At 52.3% G+C, this 26,730-nt stretch overlaps 10 protein-coding genes across 10 annotated transcripts; 7 read left to right on the top strand and 3 right to left on the bottom strand.

The window, feature by feature from the left end:
* Window positions 1-1,035: 1,035 nt before the first annotated feature.
* Window positions 1,036-3,661, top strand: pakA (mitogen-activated protein kinase kinase kinase kinase STE20; the record flags this gene model as incomplete). Its single annotated transcript, XM_056653342.1, has 4 exons — window positions 1,036-2,937; window positions 3,010-3,109; window positions 3,167-3,501; window positions 3,557-3,661. 4 exons carry the CDS (start codon window positions 1,036-1,038, stop codon window positions 3,659-3,661), a joined length of 2,442 nt encoding a protein of 813 aa, XP_056514409.1.
* A 1,165-nt stretch (window positions 3,662-4,826) lies between these two features.
* NUU61_002759 (ESCRT-0 subunit protein HSE1) lies at window positions 4,827-7,389 on the top strand (the record flags this gene model as incomplete). Its single annotated transcript, XM_056653341.1, has 9 exons — window positions 4,827-4,866; window positions 5,018-5,067; window positions 5,164-5,198; window positions 5,283-5,376; window positions 5,436-5,534; window positions 5,597-5,717; window positions 5,779-6,438; window positions 6,492-6,692; window positions 6,749-7,389. 9 exons carry the CDS (start codon window positions 4,827-4,829, stop codon window positions 7,387-7,389), a joined length of 1,941 nt encoding a protein of 646 aa, XP_056514408.1.
* Window positions 7,390-8,070: 681 nt separating this feature from the next.
* On the top strand, window positions 8,071-9,106 carry NUU61_002758 (DUF3632 domain-containing protein; the record flags this gene model as incomplete). The annotated part of the gene is made up of 3 exons (XM_056653340.1): window positions 8,071-8,466; window positions 8,551-8,605; window positions 8,712-9,106. 3 exons carry the CDS (start codon window positions 8,071-8,073, stop codon window positions 9,104-9,106), a joined length of 846 nt encoding a protein of 281 aa, XP_056514407.1.
* Window positions 9,107-9,647: 541 nt separating this feature from the next.
* Window positions 9,648-13,360, top strand: pan2n2 (poly(A)-specific ribonuclease; the record flags this gene model as incomplete). Its single annotated transcript, XM_056653339.1, has 4 exons — window positions 9,648-9,776; window positions 9,844-11,141; window positions 11,201-12,316; window positions 12,385-13,360. 4 exons carry the CDS (start codon window positions 9,648-9,650, stop codon window positions 13,358-13,360), a joined length of 3,519 nt encoding a protein of 1,172 aa, XP_056514406.1.
* Window positions 13,361-13,730: 370 nt separating this feature from the next.
* On the top strand, window positions 13,731-16,613 carry NUU61_002756 (putative translation elongation factor EF-1 subunit; the record flags this gene model as incomplete). Its single annotated transcript, XM_056653338.1, has 5 exons — window positions 13,731-13,959; window positions 14,072-14,140; window positions 14,424-15,119; window positions 15,170-15,352; window positions 15,406-16,613. 5 exons carry the CDS (start codon window positions 13,731-13,733, stop codon window positions 16,611-16,613), a joined length of 2,385 nt encoding a protein of 794 aa, XP_056514405.1.
* Window positions 16,614-17,720: 1,107 nt separating this feature from the next.
* Window positions 17,721-19,869, top strand: bipA (Hsp70 family ATPase KAR2; the record flags this gene model as incomplete). The annotated part of the gene is made up of 3 exons (XM_056653337.1): window positions 17,721-17,902; window positions 17,969-18,133; window positions 18,192-19,869. The coding sequence occupies 3 exons, from the start codon at window positions 17,721-17,723 to the stop codon at window positions 19,867-19,869; spliced, it is 2,025 nt and encodes a 674-aa protein (XP_056514404.1).
* A 185-nt stretch (window positions 19,870-20,054) lies between these two features.
* On the bottom strand, window positions 20,055-20,714 carry NUU61_002754 (DUF967 domain protein; the record flags this gene model as incomplete). Its single annotated transcript, XM_056653336.1, has 1 exon — window positions 20,055-20,714. One exon carries the CDS (start codon window positions 20,712-20,714, stop codon window positions 20,055-20,057), a length of 660 nt encoding a protein of 219 aa, XP_056514403.1.
* Window positions 20,715-21,185: 471 nt separating this feature from the next.
* On the top strand, window positions 21,186-22,965 carry NUU61_002753 (putative C6 transcription factor; the record flags this gene model as incomplete). Its single annotated transcript, XM_056653335.1, has 3 exons — window positions 21,186-22,027; window positions 22,079-22,526; window positions 22,585-22,965. Coding segments are annotated over 3 exons (1,671 nt in total), but the record flags the coding sequence as incomplete, so codon positions are not given.
* Window positions 22,966-23,017: 52 nt separating this feature from the next.
* NUU61_002752 (zinc-dependent alcohol dehydrogenase) lies at window positions 23,018-24,286 on the bottom strand (the record flags this gene model as incomplete). Its single annotated transcript, XM_056653334.1, has 3 exons — window positions 23,018-23,653; window positions 23,688-24,061; window positions 24,151-24,286. 3 exons carry the CDS (start codon window positions 24,284-24,286, stop codon window positions 23,018-23,020), a joined length of 1,146 nt encoding a protein of 381 aa, XP_056514401.1.
* Window positions 24,287-24,968: 682 nt separating this feature from the next.
* Window positions 24,969-26,137, bottom strand: NUU61_002751 (uncharacterized protein; the record flags this gene model as incomplete). The annotated part of the gene is made up of 4 exons (XM_056653333.1): window positions 24,969-25,235; window positions 25,328-25,541; window positions 25,597-25,883; window positions 25,979-26,137. The coding sequence occupies 4 exons, from the start codon at window positions 26,135-26,137 to the stop codon at window positions 24,969-24,971; spliced, it is 927 nt and encodes a 308-aa protein (XP_056514400.1).
* Between the last annotated feature and the right edge of the window lie 593 nt (window positions 26,138-26,730).

Raw genomic sequence — 26,730 nt, 5'->3', positions numbered from 1 at the left:
GTTCGAGACTCAGGACAGTATTCGCAAGAAAATTCCCATGATCAACCTATCCAGCCAGGACAAGGCTCAGGAGTCAGGTATATATCCCTGGAGGGCGATACGGCACAAAGAGGTTTCTTGGCTTGAGGGTAATTCCATGGGATCTTGAATCCAGTGTCTCCTGTCTCCTGCCACATTTTTTCCAGACATCGGAGTCAAGTGTGAGCGGGAGGTGATAAGCTTTGGCAACAATCGCGTGGGTCTGCCGATTGTCATTCCCAGCCCGTGCCGGTTGTCTGCCTCTCTGCTGGATGGGCCCGTACCGGATGGAAACAGCATTGGTTTGTGCAGATCGTCTGTTTGATCATGCGGTAGACGGCGTTGAGAAAAGACGGTCAAATTTCAGAGCCATGGAGAGAATCATTTGAGAGAGGTGAGGAAGGATTGTCTTGGGAGAGTTGGGTCCAGGAATTATGGGGCGAAAAACGGTGATGGGCCTGAAAGACCAGTCACCCGAGGGATTTGAAACACAGTGTTCTATTTTCTCTTTCTCTTTGCTGATGATGCTATATCGGAGCCTGTTCATTTGTGTTTTATTAGAGAGGGAAGTAACCATTGATTCTGGTCGAAATATACCCTCTATTCATGCATTAATCAAGCCATGTATTGATGAGAATAGTCCCGAGAAGACCTCGCTGGATTCTATTCTGATGTGTCCGGGTGTAGAGATACCCAAATATTTAAATATTTAATTAGTTAAATATATAAATATATAAATATAAGTATAAATATAAATATTTGGCAAAGAGTCCAAATGGCCTCGAGTATACCCACCCTTCAGCCGTTTCTCCGTCATCGCCCCATGTCAACCAGCCACTCCTTTTTCATTCCACGTGTGGCATTTCTGCTTTCCCCAACTCCTTCATTTCTTGTGTTTCACCATTCTCGTCTTTTCTTTTCGTCTTTTCGTCAGGTTCTCTTTTCAAATCCATTGGGCAAACCAACTTCTTCGGCCCAATTTCAATCTGTCTCGTGTAGAGGCAGATTCTGCCCATCATGAACCCGGACAATTTCCCGTTGAAATTCCGGCGACCGTCCAGCAAACTGCACAAGGAAGCCCCTAGTTTCAGTTCGCGCATTCTTCGCAGCCATCAAAGCACCACCTCGCTGAAACGACACCCCTCTGCCCCCGTCTACCCACGTTCCTCTCCCAGTGGCAGTCGCGAGCATTTTCGATCGCGCTCCAACGCAGCTTTCGGCTCCTCTTCCTCATCGCTCGAACAACACAGCGGTGGTCCCTCCCCCAGCCACGACGAATCGAGTTATTTCCCCAGCTACAACTCCTCCCGCTCCCGCTCTCGCAGTTCCCACCGCTTCTCCTACGGTGAACACCATTCGGATGAACTGACCACCCCCTACGAAACGCGGGGCATGCTCAGTGCGTTGGATGAGAACAGCGCCGAGACTGATCCCCGCCCCCAGCAGCTTCCGACTTTGCGATCGCATCAGAGCCCCGATCATCGCGCCCGCCACTCCCTTCGTCAGTCTGCCAGCTTCACAGCTCTCGCCCACCGGATGGATCCCTTTGCCCACCGTGAGACCGAGCGGCCCTCGCCCACCCAGCGCTACTCCGATGAGGGCAACGGCGTAACCCCGCGAACGGGGAGAAGCAAAAAGGCTAGTTTCTCCAGATTCGTCGATAGCATGCTGGGTGCCCCCCGCAACATCAAAATCTCGGCCCCCGAGAACCCCGTCCATGTCACCCATGTCGGCTACGACAACCAGACCGGTCAATTTACCGGTCTTCCCAAGGAGTGGCAGCGACTGCTACAGGAGAATGGTATTTCTAAGAAGGAGCAGGAGGAACACCCACAAACGATGATGGATATCATGCGATTCTATGAGAAGAATACCCGGGGCGACAGCGATGACGAAGTCTGGCACAAGTTCGACCATGCCCATAGCCCGACCGGGGCGCGCAACTCGCCACCGGGGAGCCCACGATTCCCCCAGAATCATGAAGGCAGTTTCGAAAATCCACGGTCGCCGCCCCCGGTTCCTCGGCCAGCACCAGCCCCGCAAGGTATGTCGCCGCCCGTGGGGAGTCTGGTGCCTCATCGTGCACCTCCGAAACCCCCCACCAGCATGACACCGTCGCGTCCTCCCCCACAACCCCCTGTGTCGAGTCCGTACGGTGCTGTCCCGCAACGCCCGGTGCAGGATGCCTATGGTTCTCCCTTCAGCACGCCGCCCATCCCCGAAACAGAGGCGCTCCCCGTATCGCCGCATCGCAGCCCGTCTACCTCTCGGAATGGCACTCCCGCGCCCAAGGCGCCGAATATGATTGCTTCTCCGACGCAATACCAGCAGCACCAGGAGCAGGTGATGGCGTTCGCCCAGCAAGCGATTGCATCCAAGCAACTGGATCGCAGCAACAGCCAACGGCAGCCAGCACAGCAACCACCACAACCACCACCGATCTCGACGAATGTCGGGGCTGCTGCCGTCGATCCCTCTGCGACGGTGTCGCCGGCCGCTCGGGCCCCGCCGGCCGCCCGGCCCCGCCAGCCGCGCCAGCGCCAAAGCAATGCGACGGATATCAGGACACGACTACTGTCGATCTGCCACCCAGGCGACCCCACTCTGATCTACTACAATCTCAACAAGATTGGCCAGGGTGCTTCCGGTGGTGTGTTCACGGCCTACGAATCGGGCAACAATAATTGCGTGGCCATCAAGCAAATGAACCTGGATTTGCAACCCAAAAAAGATCTGATCATCAATGAGATCCTTGTGATGAAGGACAGTAAACACAAGAACATTGTGAACTTCCTGGAGAGCTATCTGCATGGTCTGGATCTGTGGGTGGTGATGGAATATATGGAAGGTGGCAGTCTAACGGACGTGGTCACCTTCAACATCATGAGCGAAGGACAGATTGCAGCGGTTTGTCGAGAGGTAAGGTGTTATCCCATGACTCTTGTGACTCGATTGGATCAGTTGTGCTGACCTTGGTGTCTTTTCAACCAGACTTTGAACGGCTTGCAGCATCTGCACTCGAAAGGTGTCATCCACCGAGACATCAAGTCCGACAACATTCTGCTGTCCATGGAAGGCAATATCAAGCTGAGTAAGTTTTCCTCGCCTTGTATTCTCAAGCTGATCAAGCCATGCTGACCGATTCCAGCCGACTTTGGTTTCTGTGCCCAAATCAACGATTCACACAACAAGCGGAACACCATGGTCGGCACCCCCTATTGGATGGCCCCTGAAGTGGTCACTCGCAAGGAGTACGGCCGCAAAGTCGACATCTGGAGTTTAGGTATCATGGCCATTGAAATGATCGAGGGCGAGCCGCCATATTTGACGGAATCCCCGCTCCGGGCACTATACTTGATTGCCACGAACGGCACACCTACCATCAAAGATGAGCACAACCTGTCGCCAATTTTCCGCGACTTCCTTCACTTGGCACTCAAGGTCGACCCGGAGAAGCGGGCCTCGGCGCACGACTTATTGAAGGTAAGTTTCCTTGACGCTGCTTGTTCTGTGATTCCCATCACTCATGAATTTCTAGCACTCTTTCATGACCTTCTGCGCGCCCCTGTCGCACCTCGCTCCTCTGGTTAAGGCTGCTCGAATCAGCAGAGCCCAGGAAAAAGCGCAAAAGGGCGGCGCCTAGACGATTCGACACGTTTTCTGTTTGGTTTTCTTTTCTGCTTGATCTCTCTTCACGTCTCGTTCAGATACCCAGTCACACCCGATGTTTCTTCTAGATTTCGACATGCAACGTATCTCATGTCGTTGGATTCCTGTTTATGTTCCGCTCCGACCCCCCCCCCCCCCCCCCCCTTTTTTTTTTATTCCTTGACGAACATCCATTTCGCGATGAAAAATGATCTGATCTTACGACCCGGTTTTCCTCGATATGCTGTTTCCCAGTTTTGCCTTTTCCCGTGGATGTCTTGATGTAGCCTTCTGTAGTCTTACCCTGCCTGTTTCTCTGTGCTGGTTGGTAGCTTCCGGTGATGAGCTACCGAGCTTTGTTGACCCTATTTTATACTGCTTGTTGGATTGACGATGAAATTGGGAATGCGGAGTCGTCGCATTCGGCGTTTGGGTTACTATGCAGGACCTCTTTATTCAACTCTCGTTCTGATAGCATCTTCAATACGTTGTACTGAATGAGTTCTCGTCTTTCTCGTCTTTCAGGGTATAAGCTCATCTTGGAGGCTCTGCAGGCGGAGAGGGTCAAGAAAACAGCAGCCTGCAGAGTGGACAATCTTGCCTAAATCTTTCTGACAATTCCTCTGGATCGGGGCCAAAAAAAGAATAAGGCCGTCGAAATCATATCCAAGGCAGACGCGATCCTCGGGCAGTCTGACAACCCATTTATAGCTGGACTCCACCGTCGTCATCGTGTGCTGACTCAGGCCGTTTCCGCCCGTTCACAACTGCTCAGCTCTTCCCTGTTCATCACCCTAATATTCCCTTGGTTGCTGCAAAGCCGGTCCTGCAATAAGTCCAGCTTGCTCGAATAGTTGTTCACTTTGATTTCCTCGCCCTTAGCACCTCGAAATACCCGCCCCTTTGCTCAGCCCGCACCGGTGACCTCCATCGACTCCCCGCATTTGGGTGCTCGACCACCAAGTTACACACTGGACAGCTGGATCTTTTCGCTACTTCCATTCGACTTGCTCCAATATTTCACTCCCCGGGATTATAATTGCCCGGAGACTGAGTGAGCGACCCGCTTGTCTAAACCCGGAAAACAGTGCCGCCCCGGCGTTCCTCGTTTATTTGTATCGCCCTGACTATTTGGGACCTTGGAAGGGAACACACTGGTGATGTTTCGTGTACAGCAGAACGCTTTCGACGATGCCGTCGGTAAGCTCTCTCGGTCCCTCCATCTGGTGAATTCACCATGTGCCCTGCGAGCTGGTCTTACTTTACTCTGGGCAATCCGCCGAGTGGCCCACCACAAGCCGTGGCGTGGTTTACGATCTGCGATTGCTGACCCCTGCCTTCTCTCTTACAGCTAAGGCGACGGACGAGAACCTGACCTCCGAAAACTGGGAATACATTCTGGTGCGTCGTTCCAAAATACACACCGATACTTTTTTGCACAATCAAGCTTGGTGGTTGCGACACAGGGAACTGATTTGAATCGGATTTGTTGTACAGGATGTTTGTGATAAGGTTTCTGCGGAAGAGTCGGGGTATGTTGCTTTCTCCAGCCCGAGATGCTATCACTACATCCGAAGAAGCTCGACTCGATGCTAACTCCCACTTGGGTCATATAGTGCCAAAGAGGCGGTCGCTGCCATGATTAAGAGGTTGGCTCACCGCAACGCCAATGTGCAGCTCTATACACTCGAGGTTCGCGACTTGCCCTCCGTGCGCCTGGAGCGCAACGAATTGTTTTTTATATGCATTCTGCTGACTTGGGATGGTAGCTCGGCAACTCGTTGGCGCAGAACTGTGGTCCCAAGATTCACCGCGAGTTGGCATCGAGAAGTTTCACCGATGCACTTCTGCGTCTGGCAAACGATCGCGTAAGTAGTGTGGGCTTCATGGTCTGACTTACCATTGCAATGGCTAACGATATATGGACCAGAACACGCATCAACAAGTCAAGTCGAAGATCTTGGAGCGAATGCAGGAATGGACGGAAATGTTTGCATCGAATCCCGATTTTGGTATTATGGAGGCGGCTTATATGACGCTGAAGACACAAAGTGAGCACACGGGGTTTCTCGCCAGAAACAAGTTCGTCCGGGCTGGACTAATCTCTTCCAGATCCGAATCTCCAACCGCCATCCAAGCCGGGCAAGAGTGCTATCACAGAAGTTGATCGTCAGAAAGAGGAGGAGGAATTGCAGATGGCTCTGGCGCTCTCGGTCAAGGACAAAACTCCCGCGGGCCCCGCAGGCCCTGCACCTCAGGCTGGGTCTTCTTCAGCGGCCGCCGCATCATCTTCGGCCATACCAGCAGCTGCCACAACCGCAGCTGCAGCGAATCAAGCACAGCCCGCCGTGTCTCAACCCGTTCCCTCGGGCACTTCGGCGGCCACTGTGTCGCGCGTGAGAGCCTTGTTCGACTTCCAGCCTTCTGAACCTGGCGAGCTCCAATTCCGGAGAGGTGACATTATTGCTGTATTGGAATCCGTTTACAAAGACTGGTGGAAGGGCTCCTTGAGAGGCCAGACGGGCATTTTCCCGCTCAACTATGTGGAGAAACTTCCTGACCCAACTGTGGAGGAACTGCAGCGGGAGGCGCAGATGGAAGGAGATGTGTTCGGTCAAATCAAGAACGTCGAAAAGCTACTGACGCTGCTGAGCACCCGGAGCTCGGATCTTAATGTCCAAGAGAATGAGGAAATCACCGCCCTTTACCACTCTACACTTTCGATTCGACCAAAACTTATTGAGTTGATTGGGAAGTACTCACAGAAGAAAGGTTCGTGGTTCTAGTGTTTCTTTTCCTTTCGATCGCTGCTCACAAGCTCTCAGATGAGTTTACCCAGCTCAACGAGAAGTTCATCAAAGCCCGCCGTGATTACGAGTCGCTCTTGGAAGCCTCGATGGCTCATCCAGCACAGCCCCAGTATGGAATACCTGGCCAGCCGCAGTACGGGTATCCTGGTGCTGCACCTGTTGGATATCCTTCGGGTCCCTCCCCAGATCAGCGATATTTCAGACCGCAGCCGCACGGTTTGTAGAGCGCAAATTCTCTCTCATTTGACAAAGTTCTGATTCCTTCATCTCAGAGTCACAAAATGCGCAGGCGAATGCATCAGCGTATTACGGCGCAGAGCAGACGATGCCATACCGCCCGGCCTCTCACTCCCCAGATCCTCGCAACCAGGTGCCTCCTGGTGGCCCACCTGTACAGCAGCAGCCGCAGCAGCCACCTCCCTCTGACTCTTATCCGCCCATACACCATCGTCCGCAGTCTACATATGAACATCCTCAAGAACTCGGGACATCCGTCTATGATTCACCTATCGAACATGCTGGCCACGGTCAACGTCTTCCCTACCAGCCGGGTGCTCAAGTGCCCCCTCCTGCAGCTCATCAGCAGTTCCAGCAGCAACAGCAGCAGCAACAACAGGAGTACTCTCCTTCAGTTTATTCTACCGACGATACGGCCAATGTCCCGTCTGCGCCGGTGGCTCCTCAGCAAACTCCGCACCATTTCGCCCAACACCAAGCCCCCTACCCCGACTCGCCTGCCATCCACCAAAACCCCCCGTCGCACCAGCCGCCCCCGATTCCTGGCTCCGGGGCGCAGCCTGGGCAGTATACCGCCTTCAGCCCGCCAGCTGCACCACCCTCTGGAGAATATCAAGCATACCAGCCCCCACAAAGCGGTGCACCTGCCTCGAACCCTGCTTCATTTTATAGGTGATGTGGAGAGGGCTGGATTTTGTCAAGGACAAGGATAGGGCTATCAACTTAGGTAGTTTCAAGGTTCAAAGCGATGACCAGAAACCCCCAGACATGCCGTCTTTTCCTGCTTTCTGGATATTTTTTTTTCTTTTGGTTTCTTATTTTTGTTCTTGTTCCTTGCTTAGCTGCCCATGATTGCTTGTGTCTGTCTTGTATTTAGCCAATGCCGGAGGCCCCAGTGCCAGTTCTATGCCAGTACATATGCTTCTTGTACCTGGGTTTCTATCTGAATTGTGCAAATATTCGTGGGTTAGACTAATGGGCTTGGATATATCTGGCCTGTTATCCCAAACAAAGTTGCCATGGATGATAACATATCTACACAGCAGACTCGAGACAAGGTTGGTATCAAGTCTGGTACTGTGTGTGCAATTTAGAGCTCATCCTCAGCGCTCAACACTGTCGGCGGCACTTGAGGCGGCTAAACCACCGCGAGATGTTGTACAACCGCATTTATTTGGCTTCCACAATAAGCAGAGAATGAATACTTGCATAAGCGCCAGGCTTCACTGATGCCCGGGCGTCAAAATAGCCCATTCCTCATTGTTAGGACCAGGCAATTACAAAAAGCTCTCATAGAACTTCCATCCCTCGATGCTCTAATCCACCATTCATCTTTCATCATCTATCATCTACCCCCATGTCTCCCCAAAATCTCAAACTACAAGACCCAGAATCTCGCAATGCTCCCGCTACAGAAATCGCCACCGAGTTCAATACCATGCCGGGCTTTGAAACCCAGCCACAGTTCGCCGGTACTGCAGAGTACAGCGATACAAGACTCTTTGCCATTCTTGACGACTTCCTCCAGTCCAACAACAACAACACAGAAACAAGCCATGACTCGGCAGTCAGGTCGATTCTCAGGCTTGTTCCTGACGGGGTGCCGTTATTACAGGAAGTTTCGAATGTCGGCCAAGTCATCTTGGAAATTGCGGAGCAGATACCGTATTATCATCCAGCTCATGTCAAACTTGCTCGTGTGCTGGAAGAGCCGAGTATTTCGCCTAAGTTTATGAGTGGGCCTGGACTAAATGTGACTCTGCATCCTCATCTATATATACACGGAACTGCGTTCAGAGAGTATAGATATATATTGAATTAATGGCTGATATGGTAGGGCCTCTATCAGCGCAGTCAGCGCTTCGACCGAGAACGAGAGATTCGATTTGAGGGTGAGTTGATCAATATTTATCTCTTTTTCTTCTCATTCCATATATATTTTCCCATATACTAACAATAACAGACCCAGGTCCATACTCTGATCATAAAATGGAGTAGGAAATTTCAGCGCCTTTCTGGCCCATGTATCATCCGCGCATATTGGACGCCATGATCCAAGTGATGCCTTGATGACCATGCAGAATGCCCTGGAAACCCCTCTTGACGGCGAGACTTTGGCTGATCGAAAATTAGAGATCATTACTGCGGCTCAGTATATTCTCTGGGATGGTCAGGGGTTGTTCAAGCATGCTTTATGCCCTTACCCTAACGATGGGAGAGGGGATTGGAAACCTGGCCTGCTTTGTATTGGTGAGCATGGGCTTACTTTGGAAAGGTGGCGGTTTTGGAAGAAGAAGTTTGAGAGGATTACGGCTGGTGATAGTGGAGTGGATGAGGAATGTAGGGAGGTATCAAGGAAAGCGGTGGTGTTGATGGATGCTATTGAAGAATGACATTCTAGATATACCCGAATATATATGTTTCATGCTTTATCCGTCCTCAACGGACACATCAGCTAAGATGAGAGATCTCTTAAGAAAAAGCCAGTTATCCTAAACCTGTTATAATTGAAAATGCTTCATTTTATCTTATTTTATCATTTTAAATGATTATTGTTATTCTCCCTGCTTCTTGCTGTAGGTGTTGTATCATATCACGTGATACCATCGGCACATCTGTCGGCGGCCGACAGCAGACCTCTTTCGGTCGGAGCTGGGCAGTTCCTTTGGAGCTTCGCATCTTCAGTCCATTCATCTAATCACTTCTATCTCACCTCTGCTCTGATCTTCGATCTGGTGTCCGACATCACGCCTGCTTTTCGCCCCAGCGCCTTTCGATAGCTTCCCCGCAGTCGCGTCCTCACCCCTCCGGACGATGCCCGACTTCGGTGTCTTCCCGCGCGGGTGAAGACAGCCGATCTTGAATCATCTCACACAACTTGGGACCAAACCTACTTGACGTACTGGGCATCTGCCCAGGTAGGCCATTGCAACCATGGAGGCCGATTGGGAAGAGCTGTCGCGCATCCCAATGCCTCCGCCCAGTTCGCATGCGCTCCCAACAAATGCGACAGCAGTGGCCTTTGACGATGTCATGGAACTTCTGTGGACTGGAAATGAATATGTTCGTGTTAAGATAAAATGTCGATTGCGAGGATGCTATGCTGACTTGTGTTGTCATCTGTTGCCAGGGCCGACTTACCTCGTTCTACGGACCAGAGCTACAACGATATACCTCAGTCCGAGCCCATCCAGTCTCCGAGGGCCCAATACGACAGATTCTCTTTCACGAGAGAGGGGTGATCTCCCTGTCCGGGAACAGCGTGCACATGATTACTCGGCGTGGCCTGACGCAATGGCATCTTACCCACGACGAAATGATTGATCTCCGCTGCATGAGTTTCACGGCACAAACCAACCGAATTCTAGTGGCTGGCTGTCAGCGGCTGATGTTTACGGTGGACATTGACAAGGGCACCGTTGTCGACAAGCTGCCCACCGAATCCAATTACACGACCATGAAGAAGAGCCGGTATCTCTGCGGTGGAACAGATACAGGGCTGGTAAATGCCCTCAGTCTGTCAGATTTCAGTATTGTGAAGACATGGAAGGCCCATGGAGCCGCTGTGAACGATATGGATGCGCGCAATGACTTGCTGGTCACCTGTGGCTTTTCCGTTCGGCATGGCGGCTCCCCGATTGTCGACCCCTTGGCCAATGTGTATGACTTGAAGACATTGTCCCCGTTGCCTCCGATTCCCTTCCATGCCGGAGCCGCTTATGTGCGCATGCATCCCAAGCTCCACACCACTAGTTTCGTGGCTTCGCAGAGCGGCCAGGTCCAGGTAGTGGACCTCATGAACCCGAATGCGATTAACCTGCGACAAGCCAACGTGAACGTGATGCTCGGCATTGACCTGTCGCCTTCTGGAGAGGCTTTGGCCATTATTGATGCTGAATGCTCCATTCACCTTTGGGGCTCACCGACCAAGATTCATTTCAACGAGATGAGCAAGGAGACCGAGTTCGCAGACGTTCCTACGCGGCCACCCCTGATAGAATGGTCTCCGGAGACACCCCTGAATATGGTGGGAATGCCTTATTACCATGAACGCCTATACTCGGCGTGGCCGAGTCATCTTGTCTTCGAAGTTGGCAGCCCGCCTGCTCCCTTTGACCAATCTATCCTTCCATATCTACGCCCCGCAGAAGTGGGCCACTACGCCCCCAACTCACGCAAGACACGCCGGTACCAGATCGAGAATACACGCGCATTGGCTACGGCAGAGCCGGCTCTCATTGCGCCGAAGTTCCTGAGTGAGAAGGCTCGGGAACAAAGCAAAGCCAAATCAGAGGGCTCGGTCGGTGATACGGCCGAGGCCCTGGCAGGTGCGAAGATTAATGGGGAGAGTGACGATGATCCCCTCCTCAAGTATAGCAACGTCGAGATCAAGTATAGCCGATTTGGCGTCGATGATTTTGATTTCCGGTACGCAGTCAATCCCATTTCAACGGAGCTAATGGTCTTAGCTAATTGTGGAACCGCAGGTTCTATAACCAAACCACATTTTCTGGCCTTGAAACCCATATCGCCAACTCCTTCACCAACTCCCTCCTTCAACTTTTCAAGTTCATCCCGCTGTTCCGAAATCTAGCGCTGCAACATGCGGCTGGATCTTGTATTTTTGAGCAGTGTCTCCTGTGTGAACTGGGCTACTTGTTTGACATGTTGGAAAAGGCCAACGGTCAGAATTGCCAGGCGACCAACTTGTTGAAAACTTTCAGCAGCTTTCGAGAAGCGTCCAATTTAGGCCTTCTGGAAGAGAATCTCACCAACAAGTCTCTTTCCACTGCCATCCAAGCTGTCAACCGGTTTTTCCTCACACAGATAGCTCACGACTTCCGCATGATCCAGCCCAGCGCGGAGGATCTGGACCACTGCCTAGCCACGATTGCGTCCGAGTCCATTCGGTGCATCTTCTGCCAAAATGAGACTGTTCGTCCGGGTAATTCGCTCGCTAACGAGCTCATCTACCCAAACATCGATATCAAACATGCTCGACGCAACCCGGCATTCCGATTCTCGAACATCTTGCGTGCGAGTATTGAGCGGGAAACACAGAACCGGGGATGGTGCAATTACTGCCGTCGCTACCAGCAGGTGATAATGCGGAAGACCATCCACCGAATGCCGCTCGTTCTCATGCTCAACGCAGCCCTGACCAACCCAATTTGCCGCCGGTTGTGGACGATTCCCGGGTGGCTTCCTGAGGTTGTTGGCATTCTCATTGATGGAGGCCAGGTGTTGTGCTTTGAAGGTGAGGATCTTCGATTCAGATTGCAGAATAACACGCCAGGTCTGTTGGTGTATGATCTGGTTGGTGTTGTGTCAGAGATCGATATCCCTGAGCATCAAAAACCACATTTGGTGTCTTTCATCAATGTTTCTATATCGGCTCGTGAAGCCCAGGAACAGAGCAGATGGCATCTGTTCAACGACTTCTTAGTTACGGAGTTGGACAGAGATGAAGCACTCCGCTTCACGCAGCCTTGGAAACAACCTTGCGTGCTGGCGTATCAGGTGAGAGATGCGCGCCATGCCGTCGACGACTCCTGGAAAAAGCTCCTTGATACCACTTTGTTGTTCCGCGAGTGGTCATTGAAGTAAGTTTCTCGCGGGGACCCATTATTTTACTATATATGTGAATATTAACACGGTTTGGTTATCTCAGTGGTGGCCGTCAGGCCGAGTCGTGTCGGACCCTCAACGAAGAGGAAAAACCACAGCCCGGTACCCCTCTTGCCCTGGATACCGAATTCGTCGACCTCGAAAAGGCCGAAATCGATGTCAAGGCAGACGGATCACAGGAGATTGTACGGCCTAGCAAAAGCGGGCTGGCCCGTGTTTCAGTTCTGCGTGGATCGGGTGTTTCCGAGGGTGTCCCGTTCATCGACGACTACATCACGATTCGGGAGCCAATTGTTGATTATGTTACGCAATATTCTGGCATCAAACCTGGCGACTTGGACCCGCGAACGAGCGAACACAATCTGGTCCCCTTGAAGGCCGCCTACAAGAAGCTGTGGCTGCTTCTAAACCTTGGCTGTGTGTTCGTTGGCCACGGTCTGGCGTCGGATTTCCGCAAGATCAACATCCAAGTACCCAAGTCCCAGACCGTGGACACCCAGTACCTATTCTTCCACCCGAGCAAGAACCGTCGCTTGAGTCTTCGGTATCTTGCATGGGCCGTATTCAAGGAGTACATCCAGGAGGATCCCACTCCAGACACGGTCCATGGCCACGACTCGATTGAGGATGCCCGCATGGCCTTACGTCTCTGGAAGAAGTTCCAGGAATACGAAGACGCGGGTATCGTTGCTCAGATGCTCGAGGAGATCTTCCGTGAAGGCTCCAAATTGGGCTTCCGTCCCCCGCCGCGGAATGGAGGCGTCGCGACCGTCCTCTCCCGCCCGGGCACTGCCGTTACAATGCAGAACAATAGTGGTCGCAATACGCCCAGCACACCCGATGCTGGGGCTGCTACGACAGCGGCGGCTACAGCTACAGCAGTTGCAAATGCGGCACCCACCAGTGCTCCTACTACCCCACGCCAGGCTTTCCGGCGATCTATTGCTTTGACTCCGAGTAATGGGAGCTTCACTGGACCCGGGGCGGGTGATTTCTTTGGAGGAAGTCCGCTACAATAGATAGGCATTCGATATTTCTGTTGCTTTTTTAATTTTCTTTTTCAAACATGACCTAGATGACTGTTTAGCTCGATCCTCATAGAATGTAGCTAGTAGGGTTGACTCACCCATCTCCAAGTGGAGAATGACGTGGTCCCCCACCAACAAACTGCTCTTCCTTCATCCCACTCGACTTCTGCTTTGGATTCTCACAGCTTCCAGAGTATTTCGTCTTTTTTTTTTTTTTTTTTTAAATTTTCTTTCTCAATTCAAGTCTTTGAGCCTCTTTTCTTTCCCTTCCCTAACCCCCGCTAGCACCTATCAACCCCGCCCCGCCAAGTCGCGTCCTTTTCTTCTTCTTCCCCTTCCTATATACCGTCACCCCGGCACAATGTCGAAACACCGCATGAAGAATGTCAGCTATGATGACGATGATTATGAAGATGACGGCTATGACTCGCCCGATCCTGAAGAGCAGGAGTTCCTGCAGCAGTGTACCGCCGCGGTCCTGCAACGGCTCCGCGCGGGACATCCGTCGGTGACGGCCACGAAGGAAGAAGTCCAGGACTCGCTATGGCACTACTATAACGATGTGGAAAAATCGGTGAATTACCTACGAGGTACATGAATTCAACTTCTCTTTTTATCCCATGGATCGTCCAAGGACTCTCTGTCGTGTCGAAGGACCTCTCCTGCAAAGACTGACACTGGAATTGTGGTTGCTTGGGTTAGGTAAACGCGAGAAGGAGGTTAAGAAACAGCAGGCGTCTGCTGCATCGCAGAAGCCGAAGGATCAAGTCGGTAAGCAACTATTGTTTGAGGAGGGTGTCGGTTGAATGGGCGTGTCGTGGCTGGGCTCGGGCTTCATATTCGAATCAAGCCCCCGTGCGCGTCTTAGCGAGGGCTGCTTTTACTTCTATTTTTTTTACAATTTCTGCAAGGTGTGTTATCCAAGCTTCCAAAGCGCTGCAATGACTGCTCCTCAATCTCTCAAGACTCGAAACTGACGCCGTTTGGAAGCTTGGGCAATGTTCTAACAGGTCTACCAGTGCCAGTATATCCTGCTCCCTGCTCCCCCCTAGAGCACATTTCTCCGCTGCCGACTTCTTTCGCGACTGTCCTTGGCTCAATGTCCCTGCCCAGCGCAAAGCTGATATTCTGGTCGAGCCGCTCTACCCACGACTCGGGCTTCTGGGTGGTGCACCCGATGGCGGCGGGAAGGTATCCAAGCTCGCAGCCTTGGCAGCCGCCCGCAAGAAGAAAGAGGGAGAGAAAGCCACATCAGGACCGGAAGTCTCGTCAACTTCCCAACAGGAGAGGCCAGAGACGACACCACCCGAGCCACGAGGGGCCCCATTATCACTACGGGAGAGACTCGCAGCGAGTGGCAAGCCATCGAAACCATCCGAGAGCAATGATCGTCTTCGAAGCTTAGGAAAACCGGGCTTGTCTGCACCATCTCCAGCTCAGAATCAGCCGTCTCCTGGGCCCGAGAAACCCACTGGGCCATCAATGTCCGAGTTAACACAACCAATCGTTGCCGAACCCAAAGAAACACCAGAGGACCAGCAGCCGGCACTCGACATTCGCGCTTCGCCGTCTACATTTGCTAGCGCGATTGTAGGCGAGGCCGCAGCTCCAACATCAGCCGAGCCCAGCCATTTGCACTCCAATAGCGTAGATCTGCTCGGGATCTACGGACAGAACCATGCTGAACCCTTTGACTTTGCAGGCCCCAGCCCCGACGATGTCGTCATCAATGCACAAAATACCGCGAAAGGTTTGGCGATTCGCAGAAAGGTTTAAAGCTGCCCACCTAATAATGTGCAGGGTTCAAGTCAAAGCTGGCTGCTTCGAAATCGGCTGGAGATAAAAAGGCCCACGCCGAATTGGCCAACGGGGTGAATGGTTTGTCCGTAGAGGAGAAGGTGACTGTCAAAAGTAAGAATCTAGACGTTCTGGCAGAGTACAAGAAGTCAACCCGGAAGAAGTCTGCGAATTTTGTGGTGATCGGTGAGGCATACTGAGCCGGACATCATCTACCCCTACTTACTGATTAATCTCAGGTCATGTCGACGCTGGGAAGAGTACTCTTATGGGGCGATTGCTGGCGGACCAGGGGGCAATAGATCAACGGACGTTGGACAAGTACCGGCGAGAGGCTGAGAAAATCGGGAAGGGCTCGTTTGCTCTGGCTTGGGTACTCGACCAGGGGTCGGAAGAGCGAGCGCGAGGTGTGACGATAGACATCGCTACCAACAAGTTCGAGACGGATACGACGGCCTTTACGATTGTCGATGCGCCAGGTCATCGTGACTTTGTGCCGAACATGATTGCCGGCGCCAGTCAAGCAGACTTTGCAGTACTGGTGATCGACTCGAGCGTGGGCAAGTTCGAGTCCGGCTTGAAGGGCCAGACAAAGGAGCATGCCTTGTTGGTGCGCAGCATGGGCGTTCAGAAGATTATTGTGGCTGTTAACAAAATGGACGCAGTGCAATGGGACCAGGGACGCTTTGAAGAGATCGAGCAGCAAATCTCATCGTTTTTGACCACCGCGGGCTTCCAGGCTAAGAATATTTCGTTCGTGCCATGCTCCGGGGTCTTGGGCGATAATATCACTCGACGCAGCGACGACTCTCACGCCTCCTGGTACACGGGTCGAACGCTCATCGAAGAGCTGGAGACCTCGGAGCCGTACACCCATGCCCTCGAGAAGCCACTGCGTATGACCATTGGCGACGTCTTCCGGGGTGGCGTGCAGAACCCGCTGGCAATCTCTGGTCGTCTAGACTCCGGCAGCTTACAAACAGGCGACCCGATCCTCACCATGCCCAGCGGAGAGACGGCCACAGTTCGCAGCGTCGAAGTGGACAGCGAGCCCAGCGACTGGGCCGTGGCGGGTCAGAACGTCGTGCTGAACCTGGCCAACATTGATCCCGTGCACCTTCGCTCGGGTGATGTCGTCTGCCGAGCATCTTCGCCGATCCCCAACATTACGACCTTTACTGCCAAGGTCCTGGCTTTTGAGCACCTGATGCCCATGCTGGTGGACGTTCACCGTGGCCGGCTTCATGTCCCTGGCCGCATCAGCAAGCTGGTCGCCTCTCTGGACAAGGCCTCAGGTGCGCCCATCAAGAAACGACCCAAGATCGTGGCCCCCGGGACCGTGGCCCGTGTCGTGGTCGAGATGGAGCAGGCTGTGCCATTGGAGGCACCGACTCGCGTCGTCTTGCGCGCGAGTGGTTCGACGGTGGCGGCAGGACTGTTGGAGTAATGATGAAAAGACCGGAGCTCTGTGGCAATGCCAGATCACTTGTCCCGGTCGTATAATGTCTGTTAGGAGTGTAGTTGATTTAGAGAAAAAGGATTAGAGTGATTCCCTATCGTTTACTGTGACGTATATCGAAACTCTGTAGTAGAAGTCCATGGTCTGGAGACGATCAGAGGGTCTTTTAGGTATGAAAAAGCTATATATAGCCTTCAACCGGCCGATTTAATACGAGAGGTTCTAATAAACATCCGCCTTCTATTCTAGAGGAACATCCGCGGTCATCTCTTCTTCATCTGGGTAGATATAGTCACGAGAACGCCAGTCGAGGTGTATGGCTGCGAGCCCTGTTGATCCTTGTTCCATGCCCATACCTACGATCATGCCGATCACTGGATTAGCATCGATGGACAGGCCACCTAATAATCGCTGGCGATCAGCTCGTAGCAAGGACTGGGTTAAAGCACGCCACTAAAACAGCTAGCGTTGGAGTAAGTAGCTCAGAGAAGATACGTGGCCTTAACACCTGAGAGCAATAGCGCGATCTAAAAAAAAGGAACGGAACAGGGGCTCGTGGCCCCTTTCTAGCAAATTCGATCGGATGGCGACTTCTGATTGGTGGACCTTGCAGCGCAGCCACGGTTGGCCCCCAGCCACCACACCTGATTTGGCCAAGGGCGCCCAAATTAGGCCGGCACCTTACCAACAGCAGCAGGCGGTGATTCTGCAGAGGCGTGTATGAGTAATCCGTTGCTGAACTCCTGCCAGCCAATCAGCAGCCGAGGAGTGACCTGAACTGGGAAAGGCGAAAAGGCCAGCATGGCCGCTGCGCTTAATCCCGCCATACAAGAACTCCTTCGCCTTCTTTCCTCTTCTTCCTCGATCGTTTCTTCTTTCATCTCCTTTCGGGTGTGTCCGTCCCGCTTCCTGACCCTCGCCTCATAGAGTCTCAGGCCTAGAGTAATCCACTCTGGTGTTTTACACTTTTTTTCTTGCCCCGGACGGCACGCGTTGAAGCTTCGATAGCTTCTTTTTTTCCTTCCTCTCCTTGGTTGTCCTGGAGTGAAGACGTCTGATAAATCTTTCACATACATATATTTTTTCCCTTTCGCCATGGCGCGTCTATTGAACCGCGACGGCGCGTCCAAGTCCTTCACTTGGACCACCGTCTTCTACCTTCTCCTGGTCTTCATTGCGCCCCTGGCGTTTTTTGGCACCACGGCCCACGCCGAGGAGGAGACTGCCGCTGAGAACTATGGAAACGTTATCGGTATTGACTTGGGTACCACCTACTCGTACGTGACTCGTGTTATTTTCTCGTGTGATCCCTGAAAAAGCTGGGTGGCTAACTTGCAGTGCAGTTGTGTTGGTGTGATGCAGAATGGCAAGGTCGAGATTCTCGTCAACGACCAAGGAAACCGTATCACCCCGTCCTACGTCGCCTTCACTGATGAGGAGCGTCTGGTCGGTGACGCCGCCAAGAACCAATACGCCGCCAACCCTACCCGTACCATCTTCGATGTTAAGTAAGTGTGATCTGGTCAATTGGACAACAAAAGAAGCCCAGTCACTAACAACTTCCAGGCGATTGATCGGTCGCAAGTTCGAGGACAAGGACACCCAGAAGGACGCCAAGAACTTTCCCTTCAAGATTGTCAACAAGGATGGCAAGCCGCACGTCAAGGTCGATGTCAACCAGACCCCCAAGGTCCTGACTCCAGAGGAGGTGTCCGCTATGGTTCTGGGCAAGATGAAGGAGATCGCCGAGGGATACCTTGGCAAGGGCGTTACCCACGCCGTTGTCACTGTTCCCGCCTACTTCAACGACGCTCAGCGTCAGGCCACCAAGGATGCCGGTACTATCGCCGGTCTCAACGTCCTCCGTGTCGTTAACGAACCCACCGCCGCGGCTATCGCCTACGGTTTGGACAAGACTGGTGGCGAGCGCCAGGTTATTGTGTACGATCTGGGTGGTGGTACTTTCGATGTTTCCCTCCTGTCGATTGATGACGGTGTCTTCGAGGTCCTGGCTACTGCTGGTGACACCCACCTGGGTGGTGAGGACTTTGACCACCGTGTCATGGACTACTTCGTGAAACAGTACAACAAGAAGAACAGCGTCGATGTTACGAAGGACCTGAAGGCGATGGGTAAGCTCAAGCGCGAGGTCGAGAAGGCCAAGCGTACGCTCTCTTCGCAGATGTCCACCCGCATTGAGATTGAGGCCTTCCACAACGGCGAGGACTTCTCCGAGACCCTGACCCGCGCCAAGTTCGAAGAGCTGAACATGGATCTGTTCAAGAAGACCCTCAAGCCCGTCGAGCAGGTGCTCAAGGACGCCAAGGCCAAGAAGTCCGACGTGGACGACATCGTTCTCGTTGGTGGCTCCACCCGTATCCCCAAGGTCCAGGCTATCCTGGAGGAGTTCTTCGGTGGCAAGAAGGCCAGCAAGGGTATCAACCCCGATGAGGCCGTTGCCTTCGGTGCTGCCGTTCAGGGTGGTGTTCTGTCTGGCGATGCCAACCTCCGTGACGTCGTTCTCATGGATGTTAACCCCCTCACCCTGGGTATTGAAACCACCGGTGGTGTGATGACCAAGCTCATCCCCCGTAACACTGTCATCCCTACCCGCAAGTCCCAGATCTTCTCGACTGCCGCCGACAACCAGCCGACGGTGCTGATCCAGGTGTTCGAGGGTGAGCGCTCGATGACCAAGGACAACAACCTGCTCGGCAAGTTCGAGCTGACAAGTATCCCACCCGCACCCCGTGGCGTTCCTCAGATTGAGGTCGCCTTCGACCTGGATGCCAACGGTATCCTCAAGGTTAGCGCTAGTGACAAGGGAACCGGCAAGGCCGAGTCCATCACCATTACCAACGACAAGGGCCGTCTGTCCCAGGAGGAGATCGACCGCATGGTGGCCGAGGCCGAGCAGTTCGCCGAGGAGGACAAGGCGATCAAGACCAAGATCGAGGCCCGCAACGGACTGGAGAACTACGCCTTCAGCCTGAAGAACCAGGTCACCGACGAGAAGGGTCTTGGTGGCCAGATCGACGAGGACGACAAGCAGACTATCCTGGACGCTGTCAAGGAGGTTACCGACTGGCTCGAGGAGAATGGCGCCACTGCCACCACCGAGGACCTCGAGGAGCAGAAGGAGCAGCTCTCTGGTGTCGCCTACCCGATCACCAGCAAGCTTTACGGCTCTGGCGCTCCTCCCGAGGGCGAGGAAGAGGAGCCCGTCGAGCACGACGAACTGTAAAATTATCTCGAGGCATTACCCATGGAGTTCTTTTTTTTTTTTAGTTTTCCCCCCTGTGTCTGTTGTCTTAAACGGGGCGGTGTCCCTCAAAGAGCTTGGCTTAACTGGCTCAAGAGAATACTATGATACCTATACTCAGGACCACTCAACCAATTGTAAGATTCTGTAGTGTAGATACTATAGACTTAATGCCCCTGCCCAACAATTTCACGCACCGTCTCCGCAACAACCTGATGATCATCCTCCTGCTTCAGCCCGCTAACCACCACAACAGCAACAATCCCCTCGACCCCACGCACGCGGATTGGGTACGCACCACCATGGATAGCATACTCATCCGCAACGGCACCCCCATTGGCACTCGCCAGCGCATACTTCTTCACAAACGCGCTCTCGATATCCGCAGCCGTCGCATCCGCCGACAACCCCGCCACGGTCTTCTGGCGCATCGCCCAGCTGGACACGCCCCAGCGCAGCACGGTGTTGCGCTTGCGTCGCACCCAGTTCTCGTTGTCGGGGATCGTCCCGCTCTCGGTTGCGCACTGGAAGACTACGTGCAGTGGGCCGCCGCCTGTGGTGGCTGTGGCGTGTGCGATTGAGATGAGCGCGGGCTTGCGTTGTCCGGCTGGTAGCGAGAGGATGCGGGTGCGCAGTGCGGTGCCGAGGGTCCAGGCAGTGTTGGTTGTGAAGGTGCAGAAGATGTGTTCGTGGCTGGTTTCTTGGGTGATTAGGATTTGGGGCTGTTGCATTTGTTCCGAGTTAGTGGGGGGAGTGAGTAGTTGATGCGGCGCAGAGTTGGAGAGACGTACGTCCGTGCTTGGGGATGAGAGGCTTTTCTCTGCCATGGTGAAGGTTGATGTGTTTGTTGGAAGAGATAAAGAAAGCTTGAAAGATAGAAGCGGAAGGTATATGTTGGATCTGGGGAATGCTTCCTAAATACTCGAGCAGAGATGTGGAGCTCGGCCGTTCACCGGTGACGTCGGGAAGGTCCAGCCTGAAGGCTTGTGGAGACTCGACAATTCGAAGAAAGTCTTGGAGTCATTTTGGAGTCGCCATGATTATTCACCCAGGATACCTCAAGGGGCCATCTCACACTTCATAGATGCTAGTATGGCAGCACAGAGCATCCTTGTATACGCACCTGTAGCACCCACTCTTCAAGTACTAGTTAAGCTACAATACCCAGGGGCTCTCTAGCTCGTTTCGGGACTCAATTGAAAGAATATCACTTTGCCACAGACAGCGATTCGAGGGACAGAAAAATAATGGATGTAAGTACAGTGCATTGGTAAACCTGCCGAAAGCCCTCCGCTCCGATGCTCGCGTCTCCGCATCCAAGACTCCAACCCTCCTCCGCCTCCATGTCCCCCAAACGAGCCTGCGATTCTTGCACCTCCCGCAAAGTCAAATGCAATGGCACTTGGCCTTGCGATACCTGCCGCGATGCGAACAAACGGATCCCCTGTACCTACTTGAGGCCTGCGCGCAAGCGAGGCCCCAAGGTCCGACGGCAACCAAGATCGAGCCCAGATACTGTTTCAAGACTGGTCGACCAACAAAAGGAACAAGGGGACAACGTGGATAGCCATGGCGAGGGCTCATTTGACCGACAATCTGTCGAATCATGCTTTTCTCAGCGCATCCCAAAAACCATTCTTGCATCAGTTATACGCCTCTATCAGCAGTATTCCTTCAGCGTGTGGCCAGTTGTCAGTGCAGACGCCGTTCTACCAAACCTCGAGGATATAGACCCAGGCAAGGTTGGAAAAGATGATGAGAATACAGCCTGTTTGATTACGGCTCTTTGTGCCGCAACGATGGCTCAGTTGCATCTCCAGCCGTTCATGGATGGTCCCCGAGCAGTGGATAGTTCAATAATGGCGAAGGCGTGCGTCCAGATGCGGGGAAATCGCGATAACCACAATGAACATCTCGACTTGAAAAGTGTCTTGGTCTCTTTTTTTCTGCATGTCTATCACGCCAAGGTCAACCAGCGGAACTCGGCAATGATGTTCATACAAGAGGCTATTGCAGGGGCTCGGGTTCTGCGACTGGATGAATTATCGTGCCAGCAGGGGAGTATATCCGGGTTTCCGCCGCAAGACCATACTATTGCCAACAAAGAATTGGTTTTCCCGTTGCTTTGGGTTTCGGAAAGGTCAGCTGGGTTCTGCCTATTTACCACAATTGGGTGCTGATGTGTTTCAAGAGGTTACGCTCTACACTTGGGCCTTTCACCATCCTATACTGACCCAGTGTTGTTACCTGAGCTTGGCAACGACTCGATCACTGATGTGCACGTTCAAGGCTTGCTGGATCTGGTCAAACTTTTCACTGCCTTTGACCGAATCTCAGTCAGCCGCAAAGCACGCGTAGGGAATGCTTCTATCACAGACCTGATAGCCACCGAAGAAGCGCTCTCTTCCGTGCTGCTGACTATAACTGAGCATATTTCTACGAGAACGGCCGACTGCCATATAACTCGGGAATGGATGCGGACTATTCTTTGGCAAGAGGCTTTATCCTTGGGTTTGCTGTCTTCAGGGTCTGGAACTGCCGTGATGACATTCGGGTTCCCTGCGCAAGTCAGTCGAGATTTGCTGCGAGCGTTGCGACATTTCTCGGAAACAGATTTGCTGCCGTTGGGGCGAGATCAGGTAGGTGTGACCTTGATAGTTTTGAACTATTCAAGGTGTTAACCAATATATCCACCAGCTGCTCAAGTGTTTTGAGGTCGCCAACTCGCTGGCAGATACGGTTCTCTTCACTTCTGCTACGTGTCATTCTGGGTTTGAACTGGGACCACAGGACTTCCTGCATGCGCTGTACCAGAAACTTTTACCTTTCTTGGAGCAAGACAGCGTGCTCAAGTCAATTCTCCGAGCTAAAACCGCCGAGATTCTTGTTATGGCTCCCGCTCGACTCCTTACAACTGAGCTTGGTTACACAGGATTGCGGTGGCCTAGGCCCCATGCAATTGATGGGGAGAATAATAACCACTACACAGAGACCCCGGCTCTAAAGGCTCTATCGTGGGACGATCTGGAAGAAGGATTGCTATTACCTATCGCCAACCCAAATTGGATACTGCAGCCAAGTATATAAAGGATGTGAATCAGTAGCAAGAGATCATACATACATGGTGCTTTCATTCGGCGACCTGGAGCACAATCCGTCCAGCAATATCGCCTTTTTCCAAATCTTCATACACCTGGGGCAACTCCTTGAATGGGCGCACCTTGATTTCGGGTTTGACCACACCCCGCCGCACCAAGTCGACCGCCTCCATGCATTCCTTCAACGACCCAACCAAGTTACCTGTGATCCGTAGACCCTTGATCACGATTGTGCAGATCGGAGTCTCCAAGCAAGGCCGACCTGGTGGGATGCCTACACAACTCAAGGTGCCTCCAACCCGCAGCATCTCGCAAGCATGCGCAAACGCTTTCGCATTACCGGCTGTGACAACCACGGCGTGTGCACCGAGGCCTGTGATCTCCTGCACCGTTTTGATGGGGTCTTCGACTGCGAAGTCAATGAACTTCTGCGCCCCGAGACCAAGAACAAAGTCTGTCTTGCCGGGACCCGTGTCAATGCCGATGACGAGGGCACCTTGTGCTCTTGCATATTGGACTGACCAGTCATTAGTCTTAGTTTTTTCAGTCATTTTATTATAGGGGGTATTACCTGCCAAATGTCCCAGACCACCCCCGGCCCCGACAACCACGAGCCAATTTCCAGGACGAACATTGGCGTTCAGCACTGCCTGCATGACCCTCAGCATCTACTACCAGGCTACGAATGAAAAGAAGACTCACCTTGTATGCCGTCAAGCCAGCACACAAAACCGGCCCCATAACCTTGGGATCGACATCATCCGGCAACACAGTCAAGTAATCCGCATCGAGCGCAATATACTCCTGAAAGCTGCCGTCTTCGTGGTGCAGATGATTCGTACTCTGCACACAGTACTGCTCCGTTCCCGCAAGACAGAACTCGCACCGCCGACAGATGCGACTCGAGAACCGAATCCCAACGAGGCCTCCGATTTTAAGTCCTGTGTTATGCGTGATGCCTGGACCTAGCGCTATAATCCTGCCGATTCCTTCGTGTCCGCCTACATGAGGCAGCTTGATCTTCGTGATGGGGTTTCCGTCTGGTCCGGCGGCCGTGCCGGATTTGGTGTGCAGGTCTATGGGAATATTCGATTGTGTGTTAGACTGAGACTCGTTGGGTTTGTGGAATACAAGGAAGGAGGAAACTTGCCACTCTGACAAACACCTGTGTATAGCACCTTTGCCAGGACTTCATTGCTACCTGGTACCGGTACGGGGTAGTCTGTCTTGAACTCGACCTGGCCGCCAAGGTCGCGGACCAAAGCGACGGTTTGGGTTTGAGGTATGTCGAGAGAGCCCATTTTTAAGGTACTTCAAAGGATCTCAAAGAATATTGGCGGAAATATTCACGGATAAAAGAGTGAAATGAATGACACGAGACGGGATTCAAGTGCCTCCTTATATCTTCGTCGTCGAATATTATTTAGTGTACCGGATGCAATCCACCTCCCATAGCTTCTACTCCGCATAACTACTTGTCTTTGTGTTTGGTATTTGAAATGCCCTGATGTATAGTCCCGGAGGTACTGGAAGTGGAGGCAATGCAGTGGTGGAGATGTGCGATGAAGTAAGTGTTGCCGTAGTCATCGTGGTCAGACTCGGAGAAATACTGCATTTCTCCAGAGTCACGCCATTTTCACTGCTGGATAGCCTGGGGAATTATGTTGATCGTCGCGCTATTTCTCCGAGCCAATTCTCCGGAGTGGAGATGGCCATCTCTGGCTGGCACTGGCACTGCAGATCCATCTACCTGGGGGGGGACTTGAACAAATCAGAGACGAGAAAATAAAGAAAAAGAAAAGCCTTGTTGTGCAAATCCAACGTACAAGGTTTGCATCATTTGTCATCTTAAATATGGATTCATGGCAGCCCTAACTCCGACATCATTCACTCATACACCATATGAGCCCTCCCAAAGTAACGCTATGCACAGCTCATAAGCTCAAAGTCATAAGACCGTAATATAAAAATAACATCCACAATTCAAAGAGTTTGCCGGACCAAGATCCTCGGCACCGAGAAGGACTTGTCCGATTGCACTAGTTGATGACTGACGACTGGCGCAGGTGCTGCCTCGACATCGTAACCAGGGCTTCGATCTCGCTGGTGAATAGGTGGGCTACCAGGGCTGGTAAGTGGGATTTGATCAGTCGCCCGTTTGCTTAGCCAGTATGTGCGCAAGCCATCGAGGGCGGTCTTGAAGTCGTCCAGAATGACTGTATCGCATAGGCATTTGAAGATAAATGATAGCTATTTCCAGTAGGTTAGTTGCGGTAGATAATTTCAAGGTCATAAGTATTGACAAATATTGCGATATATGACCGGAGATAATGTAAATATACCTTCCAGAATGGTTCGATGCCCGTAGGCAGTGCATCACTGAAGGCATTCAGCACACTGCATGTATCAACGATGATAAATGCAATTGAGAGACACATGGAAGCAAGCATGATCCCGAAGCGTGGGCTGACGAGGACTAATTCCCAGAGACCGAAGTTGTATTCGCGTTTTATAGTATAGAAAAGGGAGATAGTCGTGAAGACCCACCACGGGTCCCTTGGACAAGTCAGCACAAAAGCGAAAGGAGAAATGTTATTAAAATAATCAGTACCGAAATAGAGGCTCCAAAGGCCGGGTGATGAGAAAGACGCGGTTGATATTGTTGAAGTAGGCGAAATTGGCGTAGATCTCCACCACCCAGTAGGGCCAGCAGAGCACTACAGTGGTGATATAAATCATTGACACCTTGCGTGACAAGAATGGGCGATTCTTCATCCACGCGATGAGATTGTGCAGCGCCCAGGAGATATTCAGTCCGATCGCCGTGGCTGAGAGATACCATCCGTAGGCTGGCTCGTGTGCAAAGATGAAGGTGCCATGTGGCATAGCCAGGATGAGCTATGAAGAGAGGAGTTAGTTGCTTTGCTACCCTGCTGATTTGTCTATCTATGGGATGGGATATCCTTGAAGACTTCGCGTCAAGTCCAGCATACCTCGGCCAAGATCAGTTTATGCAGCGCAATGTGCTTCTTCATGTTGGAAAGTGTGATCGCTGCCATGATGACCAGACTGCCAATCATTAAGCCTTGGCCCCAAGCCTCGAGGACAAGTCCCTTTGGATCGACAGGCCGAGCAACGCGGTCGGAGGACATTGTTCAGGGTTTAGTGCATACCATAGAGGATGAGATGAGATCGACGAATACACACAGAGGCCCAAGAAGCTAGCTCAAATGCAGGCCAAGGATTTGATGAATTGTGCAAAGAAAGAAAAAGGGGAATCTGACCGGGCAGAGGGTGGTGTTCATGCAAAATATGCCGATTATCTACTCGGTTGCACACCCGCAGCAGTAGGGCCTCACATCCCAGGAATTTGGGAGGAACAAAATACCCGATTGACTATTATAGGATTGAAGTACAAGAAATATTGAATCAACACGTGGGAAGAAGGCTGATCAGGTCGTCAGCTTGGATCAAGGCCACCAATTAGTTGCCTCTATCGCAATATACAGCCAGACGTTGTACTTGGTCGCCTGAAGTTGTCCTGGATACCACATTATAAGCCCGCATAGTACGGAGGATATAAATGAAATAATCAAAGCAAGATCCAACAAAGAATGTACAAGAAAATACCTACATAAAGAAAAGCGCTAGGTTTGTTCAAACTGCTGTGGAGCGCCATGAAAAGCCGATATCCATCAGCGAGGACCAGTATCTTCCTATGTGTGAGGTTCGACTTGACTTGACT

Source organism: Penicillium alfredii (genome assembly GCF_028826965.1).
Source record: "Penicillium alfredii strain IBT 34128 chromosome Unknown utg000004l_segment0_segment0, whole genome shotgun sequence".
Lineage (NCBI taxonomy): Eukaryota > Fungi > Ascomycota > Eurotiomycetes > Eurotiales > Aspergillaceae > Penicillium > Penicillium alfredii.
Note: the sequence above shows the minus strand (reverse complement) of the source record. Positions and strands in the feature narration are given on the sequence as shown.